General features: G+C 33.4%; 1 protein-coding gene across 1 annotated transcript; it reads left to right on the top strand.

Moving 5' to 3' along the window:
- Positions 1–2,618: 2,618 nt before the first annotated feature.
- Positions 2,619–5,778, top strand: LOC110646610 (GDSL esterase/lipase At5g03610). The gene is made up of 5 exons (XM_021800107.2): positions 2,619–2,837; positions 2,951–3,175; positions 4,045–4,316; positions 5,001–5,307; positions 5,449–5,778. Exons 1-5 carry the CDS (start codon positions 2,771–2,773, stop codon positions 5,655–5,657), a joined length of 1,080 nt encoding a protein of 359 aa, XP_021655799.1. The 5' UTR covers positions 2,619–2,770; the 3' UTR covers positions 5,658–5,778.
- Positions 5,779–21,976: the final 16,198 nt, after the last annotated feature.

The following is a 21,976-nucleotide window of genomic DNA, read 5'->3' as shown; positions in this document are numbered from 1 at the left end:
ATAATTATATTAATCAAACCCAACTAAAACTATCTATTTTGCATTAAATTTGAGAAATCAAAAATGATTTTCTGAATAAAAAAATATTATTTTATATGTCATTAAAAAAGAATTTAAAAAAATAATTTTATTTATTTTAATATTTTTATAATTAAAATTTATTAAATTTAATTTTAAAATATTTTTAATATCCTCTAATTAATATATTTAAAAATAATAATTTTTTTAATAATAATTTAAATAAGTCCTAAGACTAGAATTATTTCCTGTGGGGCATAGCATGCCAATTACGAAAATCTTGTGTTGACCCAGAAAAGTCAAGATCGCAACGTTTTAACAAGGTCAAGTTTTTATTGTATATTGTTTTTTTCCAATACACGTTTTACATTATTTCAGAATTTTTAATTACAAGAAACTCTTGACCTGTAAAAATCTGACAATTCAAGTGCTCCATACACGTGGACCACTAAAAAAAAAGTAAATTCCATGCTTTTTTTCCTTTCTTAATTAATTTATTGTTATTGTAATTATTATAATGCAAACAGATCATATTGAATTGGTGTTGTAATCCTCAAGGGAGTAACTCGTCAAGCAATCACATGAACATTTAATTGAAATTTCTAACTAGGGCCAGAGGGTTGGGGTGCGGCAAGGGGATCCTTGCCCTTGTAAAATTATGTTAAATATATAATATAAATTAAATTTATATATAAAATAATTTATGATATATAAATTTTATAATTTTTTTTATTAGGTTATTATAGAAAAAAAATTTACTACATTTTATATATAGCACAAACACTTTATTTCAAATTAATATGAGATAATATGATGTGAAACTTATATATAACTTTAATTTGTGTTAAAAAATTGATATCTTAATAATAATTTTCTGGCTCTACTAATATTTTTAACTGTATTAATCTATAATATGATTGGTAAAAGTAATTTTCAAAGCAATTAAAATTCTGAAATGAGAACCAACGGATCAGTTTCTAATGGTAATTTTCTTTCTAGAAAAATTTAGTTAACATGCTAAACACATTTTTAACTAAAGGAAAAAGGGTTGGATTTTAATTTTTAACCTCTGATTTTATTTAAAAGGGGTTAAATATGATTTGGCTTTATATGAGGCAGGAGATACCATCAATTGTTTAAAAAAATTATGGTGAAATTTATAGATTGCTCGTAAAAAATGATGACGGATAAGACTTGAACTCTTAACCTAATGGAAGTAATAAGTCTTAATTAACTAAATCAACCTTCATTTGCATGAGTAATCTTAAATTGGTAAAATTCAAAATGGACATACCAGTTCGAATGGTAATTGAGAAATTTTTATCTAAATCCAGTTTATCATAGATTTAAAACAAAAAAAAAAATGTGAGAACTATATATTTAATAGGTGAGTCCACCACACATCTTATATCTGAAATTGATAATGAACTGGATTTAAACAAGAAAAATCCATTTTAATTACCTATATTCCTACAAATATGAATGTTTCCATCCTATTTCTCATCTCTGCTTCTCCTATTTGCCACACCTTAGCTAATTATAATCCAAAGGACAAGAAGTATAAAATATATATGCTTTGCACTTTCCATAATTATTTCTATATAAATGGAGAAAAAAAAGCAAAACCCCACGTCAAAATTAATTTAAAATATTTTCATAAAAGGCAACTATTCAAACATTCATGGCCTAACCTCTAATTTCAACATTGGTCAATTAATAATAATGTGAAAGCAAAAAAAAAAGAAATAAGTTGCTAATAAATTTAATCAATTAGCAATATTATAATATTGCTAAACTTTTTTAAAAATAAATTTCAAGAAGCGACTCTTCAAACTCAAATTCTTCCTATTTTTGATTTCAATGATATGAGGTAGTAGTCTAATTAATTTTTTTTAATTTAATCTTAAATTCAAGTCTTTAAATCACTTTTCTATTGAAAATTCTTATAGTTCATTGATATTTATTATTTTTATAATAAAAAACTCTCTTTATATTAATTAAATAATTATTATTTTGATTCATTAAGTTTAACAAAATAAAACTTATTTTATTTTATTTTTCTCTTTTAATGAACTCTTTCAAAAATGAAAAATTTATGCGTGATCGTATGTAATATAGGTCTATTGATAAAAAAGCCAAATTTTATTACATTTTGATAATTTTATTCAATCATTTTAATTTTGATAAAATAGCTCAAAATTTTAAAATTATAAAAATTATATTTAAATTTTAGCCAAATTAAATTTTTAAAAATTAAGTTTAAAATTTGATTAATAAAAATTAAATAAAAATTTAATAACTTTTAAAAATTTTGATAATTATGTCAAAATTAAAAGAATTGAATAAAATTTTATCGCTTAGCCAACAATATATGACATTTGTTTATCAAACGTAAACACTAAAACTACTCGACAATACATTTCCAACAAAAATTAAGTTAAAATAGAGTCAGTTTGAAGTTTTTGTTTAAAAAATAACAACATCTCATTGATTAATCAATTCATTCATCAATGGGAAACAAAATGATTGTATTAATATGAACATGTGTACAGATTTTACCATTTCCAAAGTGGCCTATTTTCTCTCGCAAAGCGTACGCCGCCGTTGAACTAGCTGGGTCACCCACCAATCCTTCACCACTATATATATGATCACTGTCACCCTCTCAATATCCCTCCACCGCTAACAATTCCCATCTCTTTTGCAATAGACTGGCTCCTTCAAAAGACTCGGTACGCTCCTGACTCCTATTATGGGCACACATCAAAGGCTACTCTTCTCCTCCTTCTCCTTCTATCTCCTCCTCCTCCTCCTCACAGGTTTCAAGAATTGCACTCTTTTAATTTTCTTTCAATTATATTAAACATACGTAGTTAATTTTCATGTGGCTTTTAGCTTGTTTCAAGGCTTGAACTCTTGTCTTTCTTTATAGGAGTGCATGGGTCATCTGGTGACAGCCACCACCACCACCACCATACACACCGCCACCTCTTTAATTTTAAGCCAAGCAAGCTCTTTGTTTTTGGAGACTCATATGCAGACACAGGCAACAACAGGAAATCCATAGCCAACTCATGGAAAGTCCCTTATGGAGTCACCTTCCCTGGAAAACCAGCCGGACGTTTCTCCGACGGTCGTGTTTTGACTGATTATCTTGGTGGGTCCTCATGCTCTTTCGCCTTTAGCTTTATTAATCAATTTCTTAAGGTAGATCTACGACAACAGTAATGCGCTTTGCTTTGCTTTAGCTTTGCTTTGGCTTAGCTATGCAAGTGGTGGGCTCCTGTTGCATCCAGGCTTGCCACTTTTCTTTTATAGTAATAATAACCACTGAATTATGCACTTGCTTTACCTGCAAAATGCTGCATTATTAGGGGCCAACTTTTTCTTATCTTTTATTTTTTTTATCTCTTTATTTTTTTTATTTTTTATTTTTTCCCCTGCTCTAACTTTCTCACGCGACCTTTAAGTTGTACATTTTTGTTTATTACTACTTATTATCCCTGTAAGTTCCGGTGCTTTGTCTGCAAATATTCTTTTGCTCTATGCAACTTTACCCCACATTTCATCATTCTTTATTTTCCTTTTAGACCCGTAAGAAGTTTCCTCACCTCCCACAAATTTTTGTAGTGTAATCTTTGCTTTGAATGACTAATCAATTAAGCTTTTTGCCCTCCTAATCCCTATTTCTTTGTCTAATAAACAAACAATCACTGAAAATAACTGTGGTCTGATTAATATTAAACCTTTGTGTCATATACATTTCCATCAACTTTATTGCTAATGCTCTCTTAGGAAAGCATTTTGATTTTGACATATTTGTATTTTAGCTAGTGACTAAAACTACTAATCAAGAATTCACTTTCTTTTTTCCTTTTCCTTTTTTTTCCCTTCAAAAGCATGGTTATTATATCGCTTTCCCAAAATTTTTTAGGAAGATATGATTAATCAAGAGCCTAAAACATCTGATCAACACAAATTAATGCAACTCTAATTAATATTTTTAATTTACGTGGATGTGTGCAGCTAGGTTTATTGGGGTGAAGTCTCCAATCCCCTACAGATGGAGAAATTTTGCAGTGAATCGGTTAAAATATGGAATGAATTTTGCATATGGAGGGACAGGAGTGTTTGACACATTGTTTCCAGATCCGAACATGACCATCCAGATTGATTTCTTCCAGCAACTGATCAAAGACAAAGTTTACACCCCTATTGACCTACAATCCTCCGTGGCCCTTGTCACTCTTTCAGGCAATGACTACTCTACTTACATCGCCAGAAATGGCTCTGCTCAGGTGATTTTCATACCAATACCAACAACATTTCTTTACAATTGTTAGCTAATAAATCCACTTAATTAATTATGAAGATAAGATATGCTATATCATTTTATTTGTAGAATTGGGTACGAATGATTATTCATTATTTTCACAGAGATTTGGTGGGTAGACTGCCAAAACCCACATGCTCTGTATGCAAAAAAAAAAAAAAAAAAAAAATCACCAACCATACTCAACGCAATGGAAATTTATGTACTAATTTTTAATGCACCATGTACTCACAAATTTACAGTATATATATGCTCTTATTTTTATTTTCCTTTTTTTTTTTTACAACTTTATTTTCTGGGAAAATTTAGGAGAGAAAATTGATTTTTCTTTTTGTAATTCCATTAATTTTTGTTTTCGGTATATTTGGTGTCATCTGCTTACATTGAGGGCTTGTATTATTATCTTCGCCAATATTGTCCAATGTGCTTGTCATTTTCATTAGAGAAAGTGATTGTACACTTAACCACTCCTGGTCCAAATCTGAAGCCTAAAGATAAACAAGTTTTATTTTATAATTGTTTTTGGGTTAGGTGATATATATCTGATGCAATACAAAACCAAAAAAGCTAATTATATAATTAATTAATTACTTACTCAATTAATGGCCTTGAAATAAACTTGCCATAAATTTCTTTTGATCTTTTATAGGGTTGGCTAGACTTCATTACACAAGTGGTGAATCAGCTTACAGTGAACTTGAAACGCATTCAAGGGCTGGGAGTGAAGAAAATAGCAGTGAGTGCCCTACAACCCTTAGGATGTCTTCCTCGAAGCACCTTTGCCTCCTCCTTCCAACAATGCAATGGAACTCAAAACGAGCTCGTTAGCTACCATAACCTCCTGTTGCAGCAAGTAGTCTCTAAGTTGAATAATGAGACAAAGGATTCTTCTTTTCTCATTCTTGATCTTTATACCGCATTCATGACTGTTTTCAAGAACAAAGGGGAACGTCCAGGTAATTGGGATTCAAATTTAAAATCTCACAATCTCATCAAAGACGTCTCCAACACCAAACTTTTTTTTTTAAATTTTGGTTTCTTGAGTTTTTCATTACAGTTTTGGTTGATTAATTAACAATTTTCTTTTTGTATTGCAGGAGATTCAAAGTTTGAGAATCCATTGAAGCCATGCTGCATTGGAATAAGCACTAACTTTTCTTGTGGAAGTGTAGATGAAAATGGAGCAAAGAAGTATACAGTTTGTGATGACCCTGAAGCTACATTCTTCTGGGACACAGTGCACCCTACACAGGAGGGATGGAGATCTGTATATCTAGCTTTACAAGCCACTCTAGAACAACTTTAATTGTATCAACTTTAAAAAAAGAAATATTGGTGTTTGGTGTTTTTCTCTTTTCTCTTTTTATTTTTCTTTGAAACATTCTCCATTGTATTTTAGTTCTCTTCAATCGACTTCCCTTTATTCATTGGTTTGTAATCTCTCTCCTTTCCTTGTAACATATTCTTGGTTAGGAATAATAAATTCTTGTGTAATTTTAGGATAATAAATTCAATTTTCGAAATGTGAAAAAAATTATAATTTAATTAGTATCATATATATATATATATATATATATATATTGTAACGCCCTCATCGTAGGTAGTCCGTACATTCTACTATTCTGATTACTAATGTCTGTTCGGACAGTCAGACTATTTGGAACTACACTTAAACTATAGTGAGGAGACATAAATTGAAGGAATAATTATTAAGAAAATATAGAAAAATAATTTTGGGACTAATTAAAGGTTTATTTAAGTAAAAATGACATTAAAGATGTTAAAGAAAATTTAAAGAAAATAAAATGAAATTTAGAGAATTTATTAATTGGTACAAAAAAAATATAATAATAACTTGATGAGCATACCGAAAGGTATTTTGGTCATTTCACCTATAGAGGTGAATTTTGACTTAAATATCAAATTAAAAATTGAGAGAATTAAAATAATTAAAATAAATTAAAATTATAAGTTTATGAATTTGAATTAGGAAAAGAAAAGAAAAGAAAAAAAAATGAAAAAGGTTTATGACATAAAATAAAAATAAGGTACAATAAAAATATGTACATAAATAGACACAAGAAGACAAATCTCACCAACCAAGTCTTCTTCTTCCTCTTTTCTTTCTCTTTTTGAGTTAGCTGCCATGGTGTTCTTTTCCACTATTTTTGCTCAAGCTTTGAGCTTGATTCCTCCCTCATTTACCCATCAAAACCCATAGCTCACTTCACAAAAACTTTAGCCCACACCATAAGGAAGCTTTAGATACCCATAAGAAGAAGAAAGGTTAAAGTTTGAAGTGGGTTGCAAGAGGTTAGTGCACTAATCTCTCTTCTTCTCTTTTATTAAACATGAAAAATATGTTTAGCAAAGTATAAATATCATTAAAACAAAAAGAAAATCTTGAGGAAAGAACCCTTGAATTTTTGGCAGCCATGAAACTTGAAGTTTATTGCTTTTAAGTGATTAAAAATGGTTCCATGAGAATGTGTAATGAGTTGTAATGTTTGGGTGTTTGATTGTGTAGTGTTTATAAAAATTTAAAACTTTGAAAACTAGGGTTTGCGTAAATACTTGAGGACTTGGTGTAAATGTTAAAATTGACCTATTGAGTTGAAATTATTGCTTATAGAAGTGTATTGCATGCAAATTAAAGTAAGGAAGTTGAAGGAATTGAGATATTAGGAGTGTTCAATTTTCTGCAGGTTTGGACTCAATGACTCTAGTGGGTTTATTGACCCATAACTGAAAATGTGTGACTCCAATTGGTATGAGTCCAATTGGAGGTGAAAATAGACTCAAAATAGCCCATTTTTCATGTAGACACCATGCCCAAATTTTGCTAAAATCATGACCAATTCTCTGCCCAAACCTGGATGACCAAACGTTGAAATCCAGAAAATGACTAAATGAACAGTACGTGTTCATTTGATCATAACTCTCTCTATATTAGTCTAAATAACCTAAAATTACATCAATGGAAAGCTTAGACATAGGGCTATACTTTTCATGAAGACCACTTGACCCAGTTTTGCTTTTAACCAAATCAAATTATTAGCACAAATTGAGTCACTAAAACTGCCAACCCAAAAAAAGACCAAGTTCATTTGGTCATAACTCTCTCTATACTGGTCCAAATGACCTAAAATTACATCAATCGAAAGCTTAGACATAGGGCTACACTTTTCATGGGACCATTTGACCCAGTTTTGCTTTTAACCAAATCAAATTGTTAGCACAATTTGAGTCACTAAAACTGCCAACCCAGAAAATGACCAAATGAATAGTACGTGTTCATTTGGTCATAACTCTCTCTATACTGGTCCAAATGACCTAAAATTACATCAATGGAAAGCTTAGACATAGGGTTACACTTTTCATGAAGGCCACTTGACCTAGTTTTGCTTTTAACCAAATCAAATTGTTAGCACAATTTGAGTCACTAAAACTGCCAACCCAGAAAATGACCAATCATTTGGTCATAACTCTCTCTATACTGGTCCAAATGACCTAAAATTACATCAATTAGCACAATTTGAGTCACTAAAACTGAAAACCTAGAAAATGACCAAATGAACAGTACGTGTTCATTTGGTCATAACTCTCTCTATACTGGTCTAAATGACCTAAAATTACATCAATGGAAAGCTTAGACATAGGGCTACACTTTTCATGAAGACCACTTGACCAGTTTTGCTTTTAACCGAATCAAATTGTTAGCATAAGTTGAGTCAATAAAACTGCCAACCCAGAAAATGACCAAATGAACAGTACGTGTTCATTTTATCATAACTCTCTCTATACTGGTCCGAATGACCTAAAATTACATCAATGGAAACACGATACTTAGGGCTACAATATTGATTTAGACATCTTTGCCAAATTCTAAGTGTAAAGACCCTAAAAAGAGGGTCAAACATACTGCACTGAAGTTGGTTATTGCCCTTATAGGACTGAGAGTCCAGGTTAATACATTGACCATAACTCACTACACCAAGCTTGAAAAATTATGAAATTATACTTGGGAGTCCCTAAGACATAGAGAAACATATCTTGTGAAGGAACCTAAGTCTAAAAATGACAATAAGATGATCAAATGACTGGTCAAATTTTATTGACCAGAAATTATAAATTCTGGACAGCTTAGAGGCAAATGGACCAGTTATGGTATTTTGACCACAACTTGAGTTCTATAACCCCAAATTCAGTGATTCAAAAACTGAAATTCAAGTTTAAACATAGAGGAGCAATTGTTATGGAGGAAGTGTGACTAAATAGACATCCTAACCTCGTCAAATTCCTAGATAAAGATAACATATCAACATGAACCTAAAGAAAGGCTCACGAGAAAAATGATATATATGATAATTAAAATACTCACAAGGATAATTAAATATTAAAAATGATATGAATATGTAAATTGGGACTAATGTCCTATTAATATGAAATTAATGGTACCAATAAACAGTACCAGAAAATAGTAACAGTGAATAGTGCTAAAATAATTAAAAATGTTTAATTGCCCATAGTATACCTAGACTTATTTATTTAGTTTGGATAAATTGGTATACTAATTAGGGACTACAGATAGTAGTACTGCCTATCGAGAAAATTAAGAACTGATAATATATGTCTGGTATGATTGTTCTACAGGCTATATGCCTACTTACTGGTTATTGTGCCTATTTTATTTCTGGCTTTACAAGCCTGACAACGGGTCTCGTGCCCGACAGCTGGCCTCGTGCCTAACAGACGTATATTGGATAGATGTATGGCTGTCTAACTAGTATACACCTATGCATCCAGCTTTTATAATTTGTTATAGGTTTCTTGGGCACTGATAAAAATTAATTATTTACTTACTGATAAAAAGGTTTATGACATAAAATAAAAATAAGGTACAATAAAAATATGTACATAAATAGACACAAGAAGACAAATCTCACCAACCAAGTCTTCTTCTTCCTCTTTTCTTTCTCTTTTTGAGTTAGCTGCCATGGTGTTCTTTTCCACTATTTTTGCTCAAGCTTTGAGCTTGATTCCTCCCTCATTTACCCATTAAAACCCATAGCTCACTTCACAAAAACTTTAGCCCACACCATAAGGAAGCTTTAGATACCCATAAGAAGAAGAAAGGTTAAAGTTTGAAGTGGGTTGCAAGAGGTTAGTGCACTAATCTCTCTTCTTCTCTTTTATTAAACATGAAAAATATGTTTAGCAAAGTATAAATATCATTAAAACAAAAAGAAAATCTTGAGGAAAGAACCCTTGAATTTTTGGCAGCCATGAAACTTGAAGTTTATTGCTTTTAAGTGATTAAAAATGGTTCCATGAGAATGTGTAATGAGTTGTAATGTTTGGGTGTTTGATTGTGTAGTGTTTATAAAAATTTAAAACTTTGAAAACTAGGGTTTGCGTAAATACTTGAGGACTTGGTGTAAATGTTAAAATTGACCTATTGAGTTGAAATTATTGCTTATAGAAGTGTATTGCATGCAAATTAAAGTAAGGAAGTTGAAGGAATTGAGATATTAGGAGTGTTCAATTTTCTGCAGGTTTGGACTCAATGACTCTAGTGGGTTTATTGACCCATAACTGAAAATGTGTGACTCCAATTGGTATGAGGCCAATTGGAGGTGAAAATAGACTCAAAATAGCCCATTTTTCATGTAGACACCATGCCCAAATTTTGCTAAAATCATGACCAATTCTCTGCCCAAACTTGGATGACCAAACGTTGAAATCCAGAAAATGACTAAATGAACAGTACGTGTTCATTTGATCATAACTCTCTCTATATTAGTCTAAATAACCTAAAATTACATCAATGGAAAGCTTAGACATAGGGCTATACTTTTCATGAAGACCACTTGACCCAGTTTTGCTTTTAACCAAATCAAATTATTAGTACAAATTGAGTCACTAAAACTGCCAACCCAAAAAAAGACCAAGTTCATTTGGTCATAACTCTCTCTATACTGGTCCAAATGACCTAAAATTACATCAATCGAAAGCTTAGACATAGGGCTACACTTTTCATGGGACCATTTGACCCAGTTTTGCTTTTAACCAAATCAAATTGTTAGCACAATTTGAGTCACTAAAACTGCCAACCCAGAAAATGACCAAATGAATAGTACGTGTTCATTTGGTCATAACTCTCTCTATACTGGTCCAAATGACCTAAAATTACATCAATGGAAAGCTTAGACATAGGGTTACACTTTTCATGAAGGCCACTTGACCTAGTTTTGCTTTTAACCAAATCAAATTGTTAGCACAATTTGAGTCACTAAAACTGCCAACCCAGAAAATGACCAATCATTTGGTCATAACTCTCTCTATACTGGTCCAAATGACCTAAAATTACATCAATTAGCACAATTTGAGTCACTAAAACTGAAAACCTAGAAAATGACCAAATGAACAGTACGTGTTCATTTGGTCATAACTCTCTCTATACTGGTCTAAATGACCTAAAATTACATCAATGGAAAGCTTAGACATAGGGCTACACTTTTCATGAAGACCACTTGACCAGTTTTGCTTTTAACCGAATCAAATTGTTAGCATAAGTTGAGTCAATAAAACTGCCAACCCAGAAAATGACCAAATGAACAGTACGTGTTCATTTTATCATAACTCTCTCTATACTGGTCCGAATGACCTAAAATTACATCAATGGAAACACGATACTTAGGGCTACAATATTGATTTAGACATCTTTGCCAAATTCTAAGTGTAAAGACCCTAAAAAGAGGGTCAAACATACTGCCCTGAAGTTGGTTATTGCCCTTATAGGACTGAGAGTCCAGGTTAATACATTGACCATAACTCAGTACACCAAGCTTGAAAAATTATGAAATTATACCTGGGAGTCCCTAAGACATAGAGAAACATATCTTGTGAAGGAACCTAAGTCTAAAAATGACAATAAGATGATCAAATGACTGGTCAAATTTTATTGACCAGAAATTATAAATTCTGGACAGCTTAGAGGCAAATGGACCAGTTATGGTATTTTGACCACAACTTGAGTTCTATAACCCCAAATTCAGTGATTCAAAAACTGAAATTCAAGTTTAAACATAGAGGAGCAATTGTTATGGAGGAAGTGTGACTAAATAGACATCCTAACCTCGTCAAATTCTTAGATAAAGATAACATATCAACATGAACCTAAAGAAAGGCTCACGAGAAAAATGATATATATGATAATTAAAATACTCACAAGGATAATTAAATATTAAAAATGATATGAATATGTAAATTGGGACTAATGTCCTATTAATATGAAATTAATGGTACCAATAAACAGTACCAGAAAATAGTAACAGTGAATAGTGCTAAAATAATTAAAAATGTTTAATTGCCCATAGTATACTTAGACTTATTTATTTAGTTTGGATAAATTGGTATACTAATTAGGGACTACAGATAGTAGTACTGCCTATCGAGAAAATTAAGAACTGATAATATATGTCTGGTATGATTGTTCTACAGGCTATATGCCTACTTACTGGTTATTGTGCCTATTTTATTTCTGGCTTTACAAGCCTGACAACGGGTCTCGTGCCCGACAGCTGGCCTCGTGCCTAACAGACGTATATTGGATAGATGTATGGCTGTCTAACTAGTATACACCTGTGCATCCAGCTTTTATAATTTGTTATAGGTTTCTTGGGCACTGATAAAAATTAATTAAGACTTAAAATATAATAAGTAATCATAAAAGATCCCGATAATGTTAATTGCTTCCAAAGAGCAATACCCAGAAATTATGATTTGCATATATTATTTCAATTATTAAATTATTGTTATTATAAATTATGCACCACTAAGTGTTATGCTTAGTGCGTTGGTTTTTCATCGCGTAAGTACTAGAGATCAGTCTCAGCAGCCGCAGCAGCAGCACCAATAGTGCACTGACAGAGCTCTGACCAGATCTGCCACTATCCAGAGTCACCTCACTGGTCTTTTGTATTTTGGTAGGGCCCATGTATAGACTAGCATTTTGGTTCATTATGTCTAGTCATGATGTATTTCATTTTGGACTTGTAATTAAACTTTGAGATTGAAATGAAAACTTGTAATTTATTATCTATGAATTTCTATATGAATGCAATAGATGATACTTCATTTTTAGATCTCATAAATAATTGTAAATGATATGATACACGAGAATATGATATGAAAATGTGTAAAATGAATATGGACATGTTAACAGGTGATTAGTAGAACCCGTCAGATGCTAATAAAACAGGAGAGGCTCTGTCCGGGTCTCCACAGAAATAAGACATAAAAAAAAAATATACAGATGGAATACAACATTTAAATGATATTAAATGTTTACAATAGACATAATAAGACAAGATAGGGTGTTTCGGCACTGAATGTAGCACTTCTTGCTCGGCTATACAGTAGACGGGTAAGGGGCGTCACATTTAGTGGTATCAGAGCAAAGGTTTAGGTGGTCCTAGACCTTGATAGATGGAAAAAAATAGTTGCATCACATGCATGGGCCTTTAGATATGATCGAGGTGACATTAATACAGATCTGTTCTTTGTCTGTTTTATAGGATTGATGGCGTCCGATTCATCAGAGCACAGGTCTCCAAAACCGATAGAGGAAGAGGTAGAGAGTCATGCACCTGCACCTGTGTCTAGTTAGGGGCGCAGTAGCAGTAGAGTAGAACCTTTGTTGGGTGCTTTAGTAAGGACACAGCAGGCCTTCCTAGAGCCAATGACTCAATTGCTCCGTCAGGTCACTGGAGCTATGCCACCACCTCCCCAGCCAGTATATAGGACCCCAGTAGAGAGAGTTAGAAATGATGAGCAGTTCAGGAGGGACAGGCAGCGCAAGAGAGAGTCTGAACCTAGCCAGTCCAGCGCAGCTGCTATAGAGAGCAAGAGACCCAGGGGGCATCAGGGTTAGATTCAGAGCAGAGAACAGAGGCAGAGGTTCCGATTTGCCCCTAGGAGAGGAGGTCAAACAGTTGTATCAGTTGGCAATTTTGCGGGTCTTATTGCACGAAGATCAACCCCAATGCCGGTTTGTACACATTGTGGGAAGAACCACAGAGGAAAGTGTAGATTATTAACGGGTGGATATTTCAAATGTGGGTCCATAGGGCATTTTTTTTGAGAGATTGCCCATGGAGGAGTGCTTCCACAGCTCCACCACAGACTCAGAAGTCTGCCCCGACAGTACAGAGGGGTAGAAGACCGATGAGACCAGAGATAGCTGGTACATCACAGAGAGCTTCTGAGACTATAGAACAACCCGAGGTTGAAGTAGCACCCCGCGTGTACGCTATGGCTCGAGAGGAGCCAGACCTGGTAGATGTTGTCAGAGGTACATTTTCTAATTATAACACCTTTAAATATGTATTGATAGACCCTAATTATGTTCAACCCTATATATGCATTGTACCTCTTATTAAAAGAGGATACTGAGAGATGGGTTAGAAGATGACATGCTTGTCACCAACCCTTTGAACCATAAGGTTATGGTAGATTATCAACCGAAAAGGATCATATCAAAGATAATAGATGGAAATGAGAAGGAGGCTATATATGAGATGAAAGAAGATGAGTACAGAACTAGTTGAGGATAAAAAAAAAAGAAAAAGAAAAAAGAGTTAGTATATTGGGATATACCGTGGTAACTATGCAACAATCATGATGTTTGTGCTATAAGTTGCAGATTACAGTATCCACTTAGGACTATTGTGTAGAGCTACGTATTTCCAATAGTAAATCGAGATAAGGATAAGATTGTAAAACTAGGATTAATAAGACAGACTAAAGAAAAAGTAAAGTATTATAACACAAAAAGGCGAAAAGACAAGGAGATAGCGGTCCCTCAATTAATTACACTGTATAAATTTCGAAGACGAAATTTTATTTAGAGGGGAAGAATTGTAACGCCCTCATCGTAGGTAGTCCGTACATTCTACTGTTCCGACTACTAATGTCTGTTCGGACAGTCAGACTGTTTGGGACTGCACTTAAACTATAGTGAGGAGACATAAATTGAAGGAATAATTGTTAAGAAAATATAAAAAAATAATTTTGGGACTAATTAAAGGTTTATTTAGGTAAAAATGACATTAAAGATGTTAAAGAAAATTTAGAGAAAATAAAATAAAATTTAGAGAATTTATTAATTGGTACAAAAAAAATATATAATAATAACCTGATGAGCATCCCGAAGGGTATTTTGGTCATTTCACCAATAGAGGTGAATTTTGACCTAAATATCAAATTAAAAATTGAGAGAATTAAAATAATTAAAATAAATTAAAATTATAAGTTTATGAATTTGAATTAGGAAAAGAAAAGAAAAGAAAAAAAAATGAAAAAGGCTTATGACATAAAATAAAAATAAGGTACAATAAAAATATGTACATAAATAGACACAAGAAGACAAATCCCACCAACCAAGTCTTCTTCTTCCTCTTCTCTTTCTCTTTTTGAGCTAGCTGCCATGGTGTTCTTTTCCACCATTTTTGCTCAAGCTTTGAGCTTGATTCCTCCCTCATTTACCCATCAAAACCCATAGCTCGTTTCACAAAAAATTACCATTAAAACTATTACAATAACAATGATTTGCATATGCAATAATTTTTGTATGTTGCGAATTAATGAAAGTATTACTTTGTACTACAACAACAAATATATAACAATTTTCAAACTGCTGCAATTAACTTATAGTTATAATTTAAATATATAATTTTAAATCATTGACTTAAATTGATCATGTAAATTGATTTCACCATGTCATTTGATAGACAAAAATTTTCCTAACTAATAGGTTGATGTTGCAAATGGTTAAGTTTTTATATCCTATATGATAGTATTTGAATAATACATGTCTCATTTGTACCATGTATTTGCTTTTGGAATGACAAGTGCTATTGTTCTCATTTGAATCATTAGTGGAATTTTCAAAGCCTATTGTAGTTAAAATTGACATGTGAATGCTTTGTTATGGCACTTCAATTTTATAGAGTACAATCCTTAACAATTATCTCTCTATTATTGTCCTTGCATGTTGCTAGGTAACATGTTGCTTCTTTCCTATGTCTTCTGAATTATAGTAGGCATGCCACAATTCACATGTCACTTCAATTATGGCTTCTACATATATATTGGCAACAACATTAGTATTGTCTTCACATGGATTTTTTTTTTGTTCATTTGATTTTGATTGATCTTCAAAGTCAAGATTTTAAAATAATTTTAGTATCATTTAGTTAAAACTCATAATTGTAGGTAATTCATATACCAGTAACATTGTCCCCCTAATCCAAAAATAATTCTCAATTTGTTCTCTTAATGAATTAATGTTGCCCCTTAACCCAGATTAAAATTTTCTTTTTTAACATCGAGTCCAATTATTCTTCATAATATTATCTTTGTCCATTTTCTAACTCAAATTCATAATTAAATAAATATTTCAACACATCAAAATTGATAATTTCATTATACTTTTTCATTTTCATTCTATTCCATAATTAAGTTGATAATTTCATTTTGTAAGGTATTTATTAAGTTTTGATGTTTAACATATGGATAGATGGAAAATTTGATGAAAATATTATTAATTTTTAACCACTTGTGTTTTATTTTTGTAATTATATCCATACATAAAGTGTGAACTTATAAAACTTTTCATCAAATTTTAAGTTATCACTTTTGTAATTATATGTATGTTTAATTGTGAACTAATAAAATTTTAAGTTAGTAATAAAAAGTTAAGAACATGAGTTTAAAAAAAAATTATTAATGCATATTTCATGAAAAAAAGCTTCTCAAAATTTAAAAACTACTATTTTAACTCTAAATCCAAAGTGACTAATTATTATTCAAAAGAGAAATAAAATTATAAAATCTTTGTCCTTTCTAACTATAATTTCTGGTTTCGCTATTAATTGACATGTCAGGAGATCTAAGGTGTAACGCCCTCACTAATGGTAGTCCGTACATTTTACTGTTCTGACGACTAATGTCTGTTCGGACAATCAGGGTGTCTGGAACTATACTTAAACTATAGTGAGGAGGCATAAATTAATGAAATAAATATTAAAAAAAATGTAGGAAAAATTTTGAGAAAATAAAATAAAATTTAGAGAATTTATTAATTGGTATAAAATAATAAAAATAATCCGATGAGTACCATGAAGGGCATTTTGGTCATTTCACCCCTAAAGGTGAATTTTAACCTAAATGTCAAATTAAAATTAGGAAATAAAATAATTAACATAAATTAAATATGAATTTGAATTTGGAAAATGAGAAGAGAAAAGAAATGAAAAGTAAAGGAAAAAAAAAAAAAGCTTATGGAAATTTTAAAATTTAAAGTACACAATAGAATATATATATATATATCCATTAGAAGACAAAAGCCACCAACTCCATCTTTTTCTCCACTCTTTCTCTCTCTCTTCCTCTAGCACCCTTGTCCCCCATTTCCTCCATTGATATTCAAGCTTTCAAGCTTGATTTTCGAAGCTTCTACCCATTAAAACCTTTAGCACCCTTCACAAAAAAATACTCTCCACTCCATAAGGAAGCCATAGATACCCATAAGAAGCAAGAAAGTTGAGGTTTGGGAAGCACAAGTAAGGTTGGTGCACTAATCCCTCTTCTTCTCTTTAATAAACATGAAAAACATGTTTAGCCAAGCATAAATATCATTAAAACAAAAAGAAAATCTTGAGGAAAGAACCCTTGAATTTTTGGCAGCCATGGAACTTGAAGTTTGTTGCTTTTAAGTGATGAAAAATGGTTCCATGAGAATGTGCGATGAATTGAAATGTTTGGATGTTTGATTGTGTAGTGTTTGTGAAAATTTAAAACTTTGAAAACTAGGGTTTGTGTAAATGCTTGAGGACTTGGTGTAAATGTTGAAATTGACCTATTGAGTTGAGATTATTGCTTATAGAAGTGTATTGCATGCAAATTGAAGTAAGAAAGTTGAAGGAATTGAGATATTGTGAGTGTTCAATTTTCTGCAGGTTTGGACTTGTAGAAAGAGATGATTCTCATATATTTCAATTAATCTGTACATGGGTATTTATATACAATTGATTCCTATAATTGTGTTATACTAATTAGGAAGAAATCCTAAATAAGAAATCCTAAATAGGAATACAGAATACAGAATATACACAGAAATAATATAATGATTGACTTTCCATAACACTCCCCCTCAAGTTGGAGCATAGATGTTAATCATGCCCAACTTGTTACAAATGTAGTCAATCCTAGCTCCATTCAGAGCTTTTGTGAAAATATCTCCTAAGCGCTCTCCGGTTTTGATATGTCTGTTGAGATGATCATTGTTGAATCTTTTCACGAACAAAGTGACAATCAATCTCAATATGTTTGGTCCGCTCATGAAATACCGGATTAGAAGCAATATGGAGAGCGACTTGATTATCACACCACAATTTCGCGAGCGGGGTCTTAAAACTGTCTCATCTAGTAATTGAAATATCCACATTACCTCACATCTTGATTGTGCCATGGCTCTGTATTCGGATTGACACTAGATCGAGAAACTACACTCGCTTCTTGCTTTTCCAAGACACCAAATTTCCTCCAACAAAACGCAATATCCAAAGAGTTGACCTCCTATCAACCTTAGATCCAGCCCAGTCGGCATCTGAAAAACATTCAACATTTAAATGCCCATGATTACCATATAACAAACCTCTTCCTGGAGCTCCCTACAGATAGCACAAGATTTGTCCCAAGGCTTCCCAATGAGCAACAGTTGGGGAAGATATAAACCGACTTACCACACTAACGGCATAAGCAATGTCGGGACGAGTGTGATAAGGTAGTTCAATTTTTCTACCAATCTCCTGTATCTCTGGATCTTCAAACAACTCACTATCCACCTGCTATGATTTGTAAATTTGGAGTCATTGGTGCACTACAAGGATTAGCACATAATTTTCCTGTCTCGGTCAATATATAAAGGACATATTTTATTTGAGACAATTAAATACCCTTCTTACTTCTCATAACTTCAATACCTAAAAAATACTTTAATAATCCCAAGTCTTTGGTCCAAACTGGTTTGGAGGAAGGTTTTAAGAGATGAAATACTGCAGAGTCACTCCCGGTGATGATAATGTCATCCACATAGACTACCGGGAGAATTAGACCGACCTCAGTTGCTTATAAAATCTTGAGTGATCACACTTACTCTTTTGCATACCAAATTCCTGTACTGCTTCACTGAATCTCCCAAACCAGGCCCTAGGACTTTGTTTCAAGCCCTAAAGAGACTTCCGAAGCCTACAAACTTTACCCAACTCCCCCTGAGCAACAAACCGGTGGTTGCTCCATATACACCTCCTCCGAAGATCACCATGAAGGAAGGCATTCTTGATATCCAATTGGTGCAGGGCCAATCATATGTAGTGCTAAAGAGATAAACAAGCGAACAGAAGTAAGTTTAGCTACACGAGAAAAAGAGTCAGATAAATCAACCACATATTTCTGAGCATATCCTGTAGCTACAATGCGTGCTTTTAATCTAGCCACGTAACCATCAGATTTACCTTCATCAGTAAATACCCATTTGCAACCAATAACTTTCTTACCAGTGGGCAAAGGCAACAGTTCCCATGTACCATTAGCATCTAAAGCCTCCATTTCCTCTTTCATAGCAGCACACCAGCCAGGATGAGACAGTGCCTCACCAACAGTATTAGGGATGGGAATAGAGTCTAAAGAAGTAACAAAACACCGAGAACAAGAAGACAATTGATTATAAGAAACAAAAGAAGAGATAGGGTAAGTACATGAACGTTTACCTTTACGAAGAGCAATGGGTAAGTCTAGATCAGAATCATGATCAGTATGAGGTACAGGATCTCCCAACGAAGTAGCTGGTGGAGGATCTGAGTCAGGAATCTCCAATCTCCTGGATTAAACATGAACAACGGGAGGCCGAGTAGGTCTAGAGACGGAAGAAATAGGCTGTGAGAGAGGATTAGACATTGGTTGGACAGTATATATTAAGATATCATCTTCCTCCCCGACTCTCATACGGATGATTGAGAAAAAATGGAGTGGTCTCAAAAAATGTGACATCTGCAGAAACAAGATAACGATTAAGAGTAGGAGAGAAACAACGGTACCCTTTTTGGATCCGGGAGTACCCAAGGAAGACACATTTGAGAGACTTTGGATCCAATTTAGTAACCTGCGGACGAACATTACGTACAAAACAAGTACAACCAAAAATACGGGGTTCAACTTGAAACAAAGATTTTGTAGGGAAATAAGCAGTATAAGGAATATCCCCATTAAGGATGTAAGAAGGCATACGATTGATCAAAAACATGCCGTAGAAAGCGCATCCGCCCAAAAGTGTTTAGGAACTTTCATCCGAAAAGAAGAGCACGAGTTACCTCAAGAAGATGCCGATTTTTCTTTCGCCACGCCATTTTGGGATGGGGTATCCACACAGAAGATCGATGAAGAATGCCATTTTGTGTCATATAAGACTGAAATTGTCTTTGAAAAATATTCTTTAGCATTGTCACTTCTTAATATGCATGAAATATTAAATTGAGTTTTGATTTCATTACAAAAGGCACAAAAGATAGAAAACAACTCAGAATGATTCTTCATTAAATATAACCAGGTAACACGAGAGTAATCATCAACAAAAGTAACAAAATAACGGAATCCAGTGTTAGAAGTAACAGAATAAAGACCCCAAACATCAGAATGAACTAACTCAAAAGGGGATGAAGCCCGTTTATTGACTCTAGACACATAAGGCAAACGATGATGTTTTGCAAACTGACACGACTCACATTCTAGTACTGATAAAGACTGAAACTGAGGACACAACTTCTTCATGGTAGACAAAGAAGGATGACCCAATCTACAATGAGCTTCAAGAGGTGTTAAGGTCCTGGAGCAAACAAGCGACCGCGGTACATGATTTTCTAGAATGTAGAGACCACACGACTCACGTCCTCTACCAATAATACGCCGTCGTAAGATCCTGAAACAAACAATGATCAGAAAAAAAGGAAATAGAACAATTTAAGGTACGAGTAAGTTTACTAACAGAAAGTAGATTAAAAGAGAAATTTGGTAGACACAAAACAGATGACAAAGAAATTGACGAAGTCGGATTCGCAGTTCCAGAACCCATGACACAAGAAGTAGAACCATCAGCTAAAGTAACAGTAGAGGAAGTGGGATTAGACTGAAAAGCAGATAGAAGACTAGAATTACCTGTCATGTGATCTGTTGCACCAGAATCAATAACCCATTTGGATGAGGAAGACACAAGGCATGTAGTGGATTTACGACTCGTGATCGCAGATGATAGGAACCGTAGGCTTTAGAGATGCACGATCTTTGGGAAAGCGTGCAAAATCTCTGCGGATACCAAAGCTTTTCTCGGAGGAACATCTTGTAGAATCCTCTCTGCCATATTTGCCATATGTGATCGATTTTTCCTCTGAAGTTGCGGACAATTATATTTTGTATGGCCAGGCTCATGACAATAATAACAAATGACTCCTCTTGAGTCCTGATTAGAACTAGCCTCTCCATTACGCTGATTACTTCTGTTGCCTGTAATTCCTCCTCTACTTCCTCTTCTATTACCCTGTTGTCCATTTTGATTACGGCTAATAAGAGCAATACTGGCAGGCTGTGAAGAGTGGGTACTCTCTGTACGAAGGACCCGTGTGAATGTTTCATGCAAAGAGGAAATCTCGAGCGGAAAGAATCGAGATTTAGCGATCTCATACTCAAGGAAGGCCTGCAAGAAAACTCATAACAACCGATTGCTCTCGTTAGGCTCTTTGAACTTTCACATCGTAACTAAAGGCAACAATACATTAAGTTCCTCATATACCCGTTTAAAATCCATAAAATAAGCCGTGAGAGACTTATTCTCTTTCTCAGCACGGTAGAATGCCTTACAAACATCATAAATACGGGAGATATTCCCTTTACCAGAATATAGAAAATCTAAGTAATCCATCAATTCCTTAACAAATTCCAGTGATTAATTAAACTAATTACCTCACCGTGAATCGAGTTCCAGTAAAAACAACCGAGCATCCTCCCTTAGCCAAGTTTGTTGTGTATCATCGATAGGTGGATCTTTAGTAAGGTGATCATCCTTATCAATGCTACGCAAATAGACCCTAACATCTTACTCCACTCCGGATAATTCAAACCATTAAGTTTGTGTTCCGTGATCTTAGTCATCATCGAATAACATCGAAATAACATTCTTATTATGCCATTTGTTGAGACAAAGAAAACTAACCAAACGCTAATCCAAAGTCTTGTGACAACAAAATAATCCAAAATCACAAATCAAGCAAATCGAAATAGGATCGAGAGCCAAACCTCGAAGTCCTTTAATGGTGTCTTTGGATCGTGCAACAGACACGGTGGTGGAATGAGGGGATTGAGGCGACGCGGCAATGTTGATCGGAGTCGAAGCGGCCGGTCGTGGCCAAGGTCTCTCTGAAATGGGTGGTGAGAACAAATAATCACCCTAGATAGATGACCTGCTCTGATACCATGTAGAAAGAGATGATTCTCATATATTTCAATTAATCT

The sequence above is a fragment of the Hevea brasiliensis genome, chromosome 3 (assembly GCF_030052815.1).
Source record: "Hevea brasiliensis isolate MT/VB/25A 57/8 chromosome 3, ASM3005281v1, whole genome shotgun sequence".
Taxonomy (NCBI): domain Eukaryota; kingdom Viridiplantae; phylum Streptophyta; class Magnoliopsida; order Malpighiales; family Euphorbiaceae; genus Hevea; species Hevea brasiliensis.
Note: the sequence above shows the minus strand (reverse complement) of the source record. Positions and strands in the feature narration are given on the sequence as shown.

Bases quoted from the DNA above. Each gene is read 5' to 3' on its own strand.
- LOC110646610 (XM_021800107.2), top strand. From the start codon at position 2,771: ATGGGCACACATCAAAGGCTACTCTTCTCCTCCTTCTCCTTCTATCTC. The intron at 2,838-2,950 runs GTTTCAAGAATT...CTTTCTTTATAG, and splicing joins CCTCCTCCTCCTCCTCACAG to GAGTGCATGGGTCATCTGGT. The intron at 3,176-4,044 runs GTGGGTCCTCAT...GGATGTGTGCAG, and splicing joins TGTTTTGACTGATTATCTTG to CTAGGTTTATTGGGGTGAAG.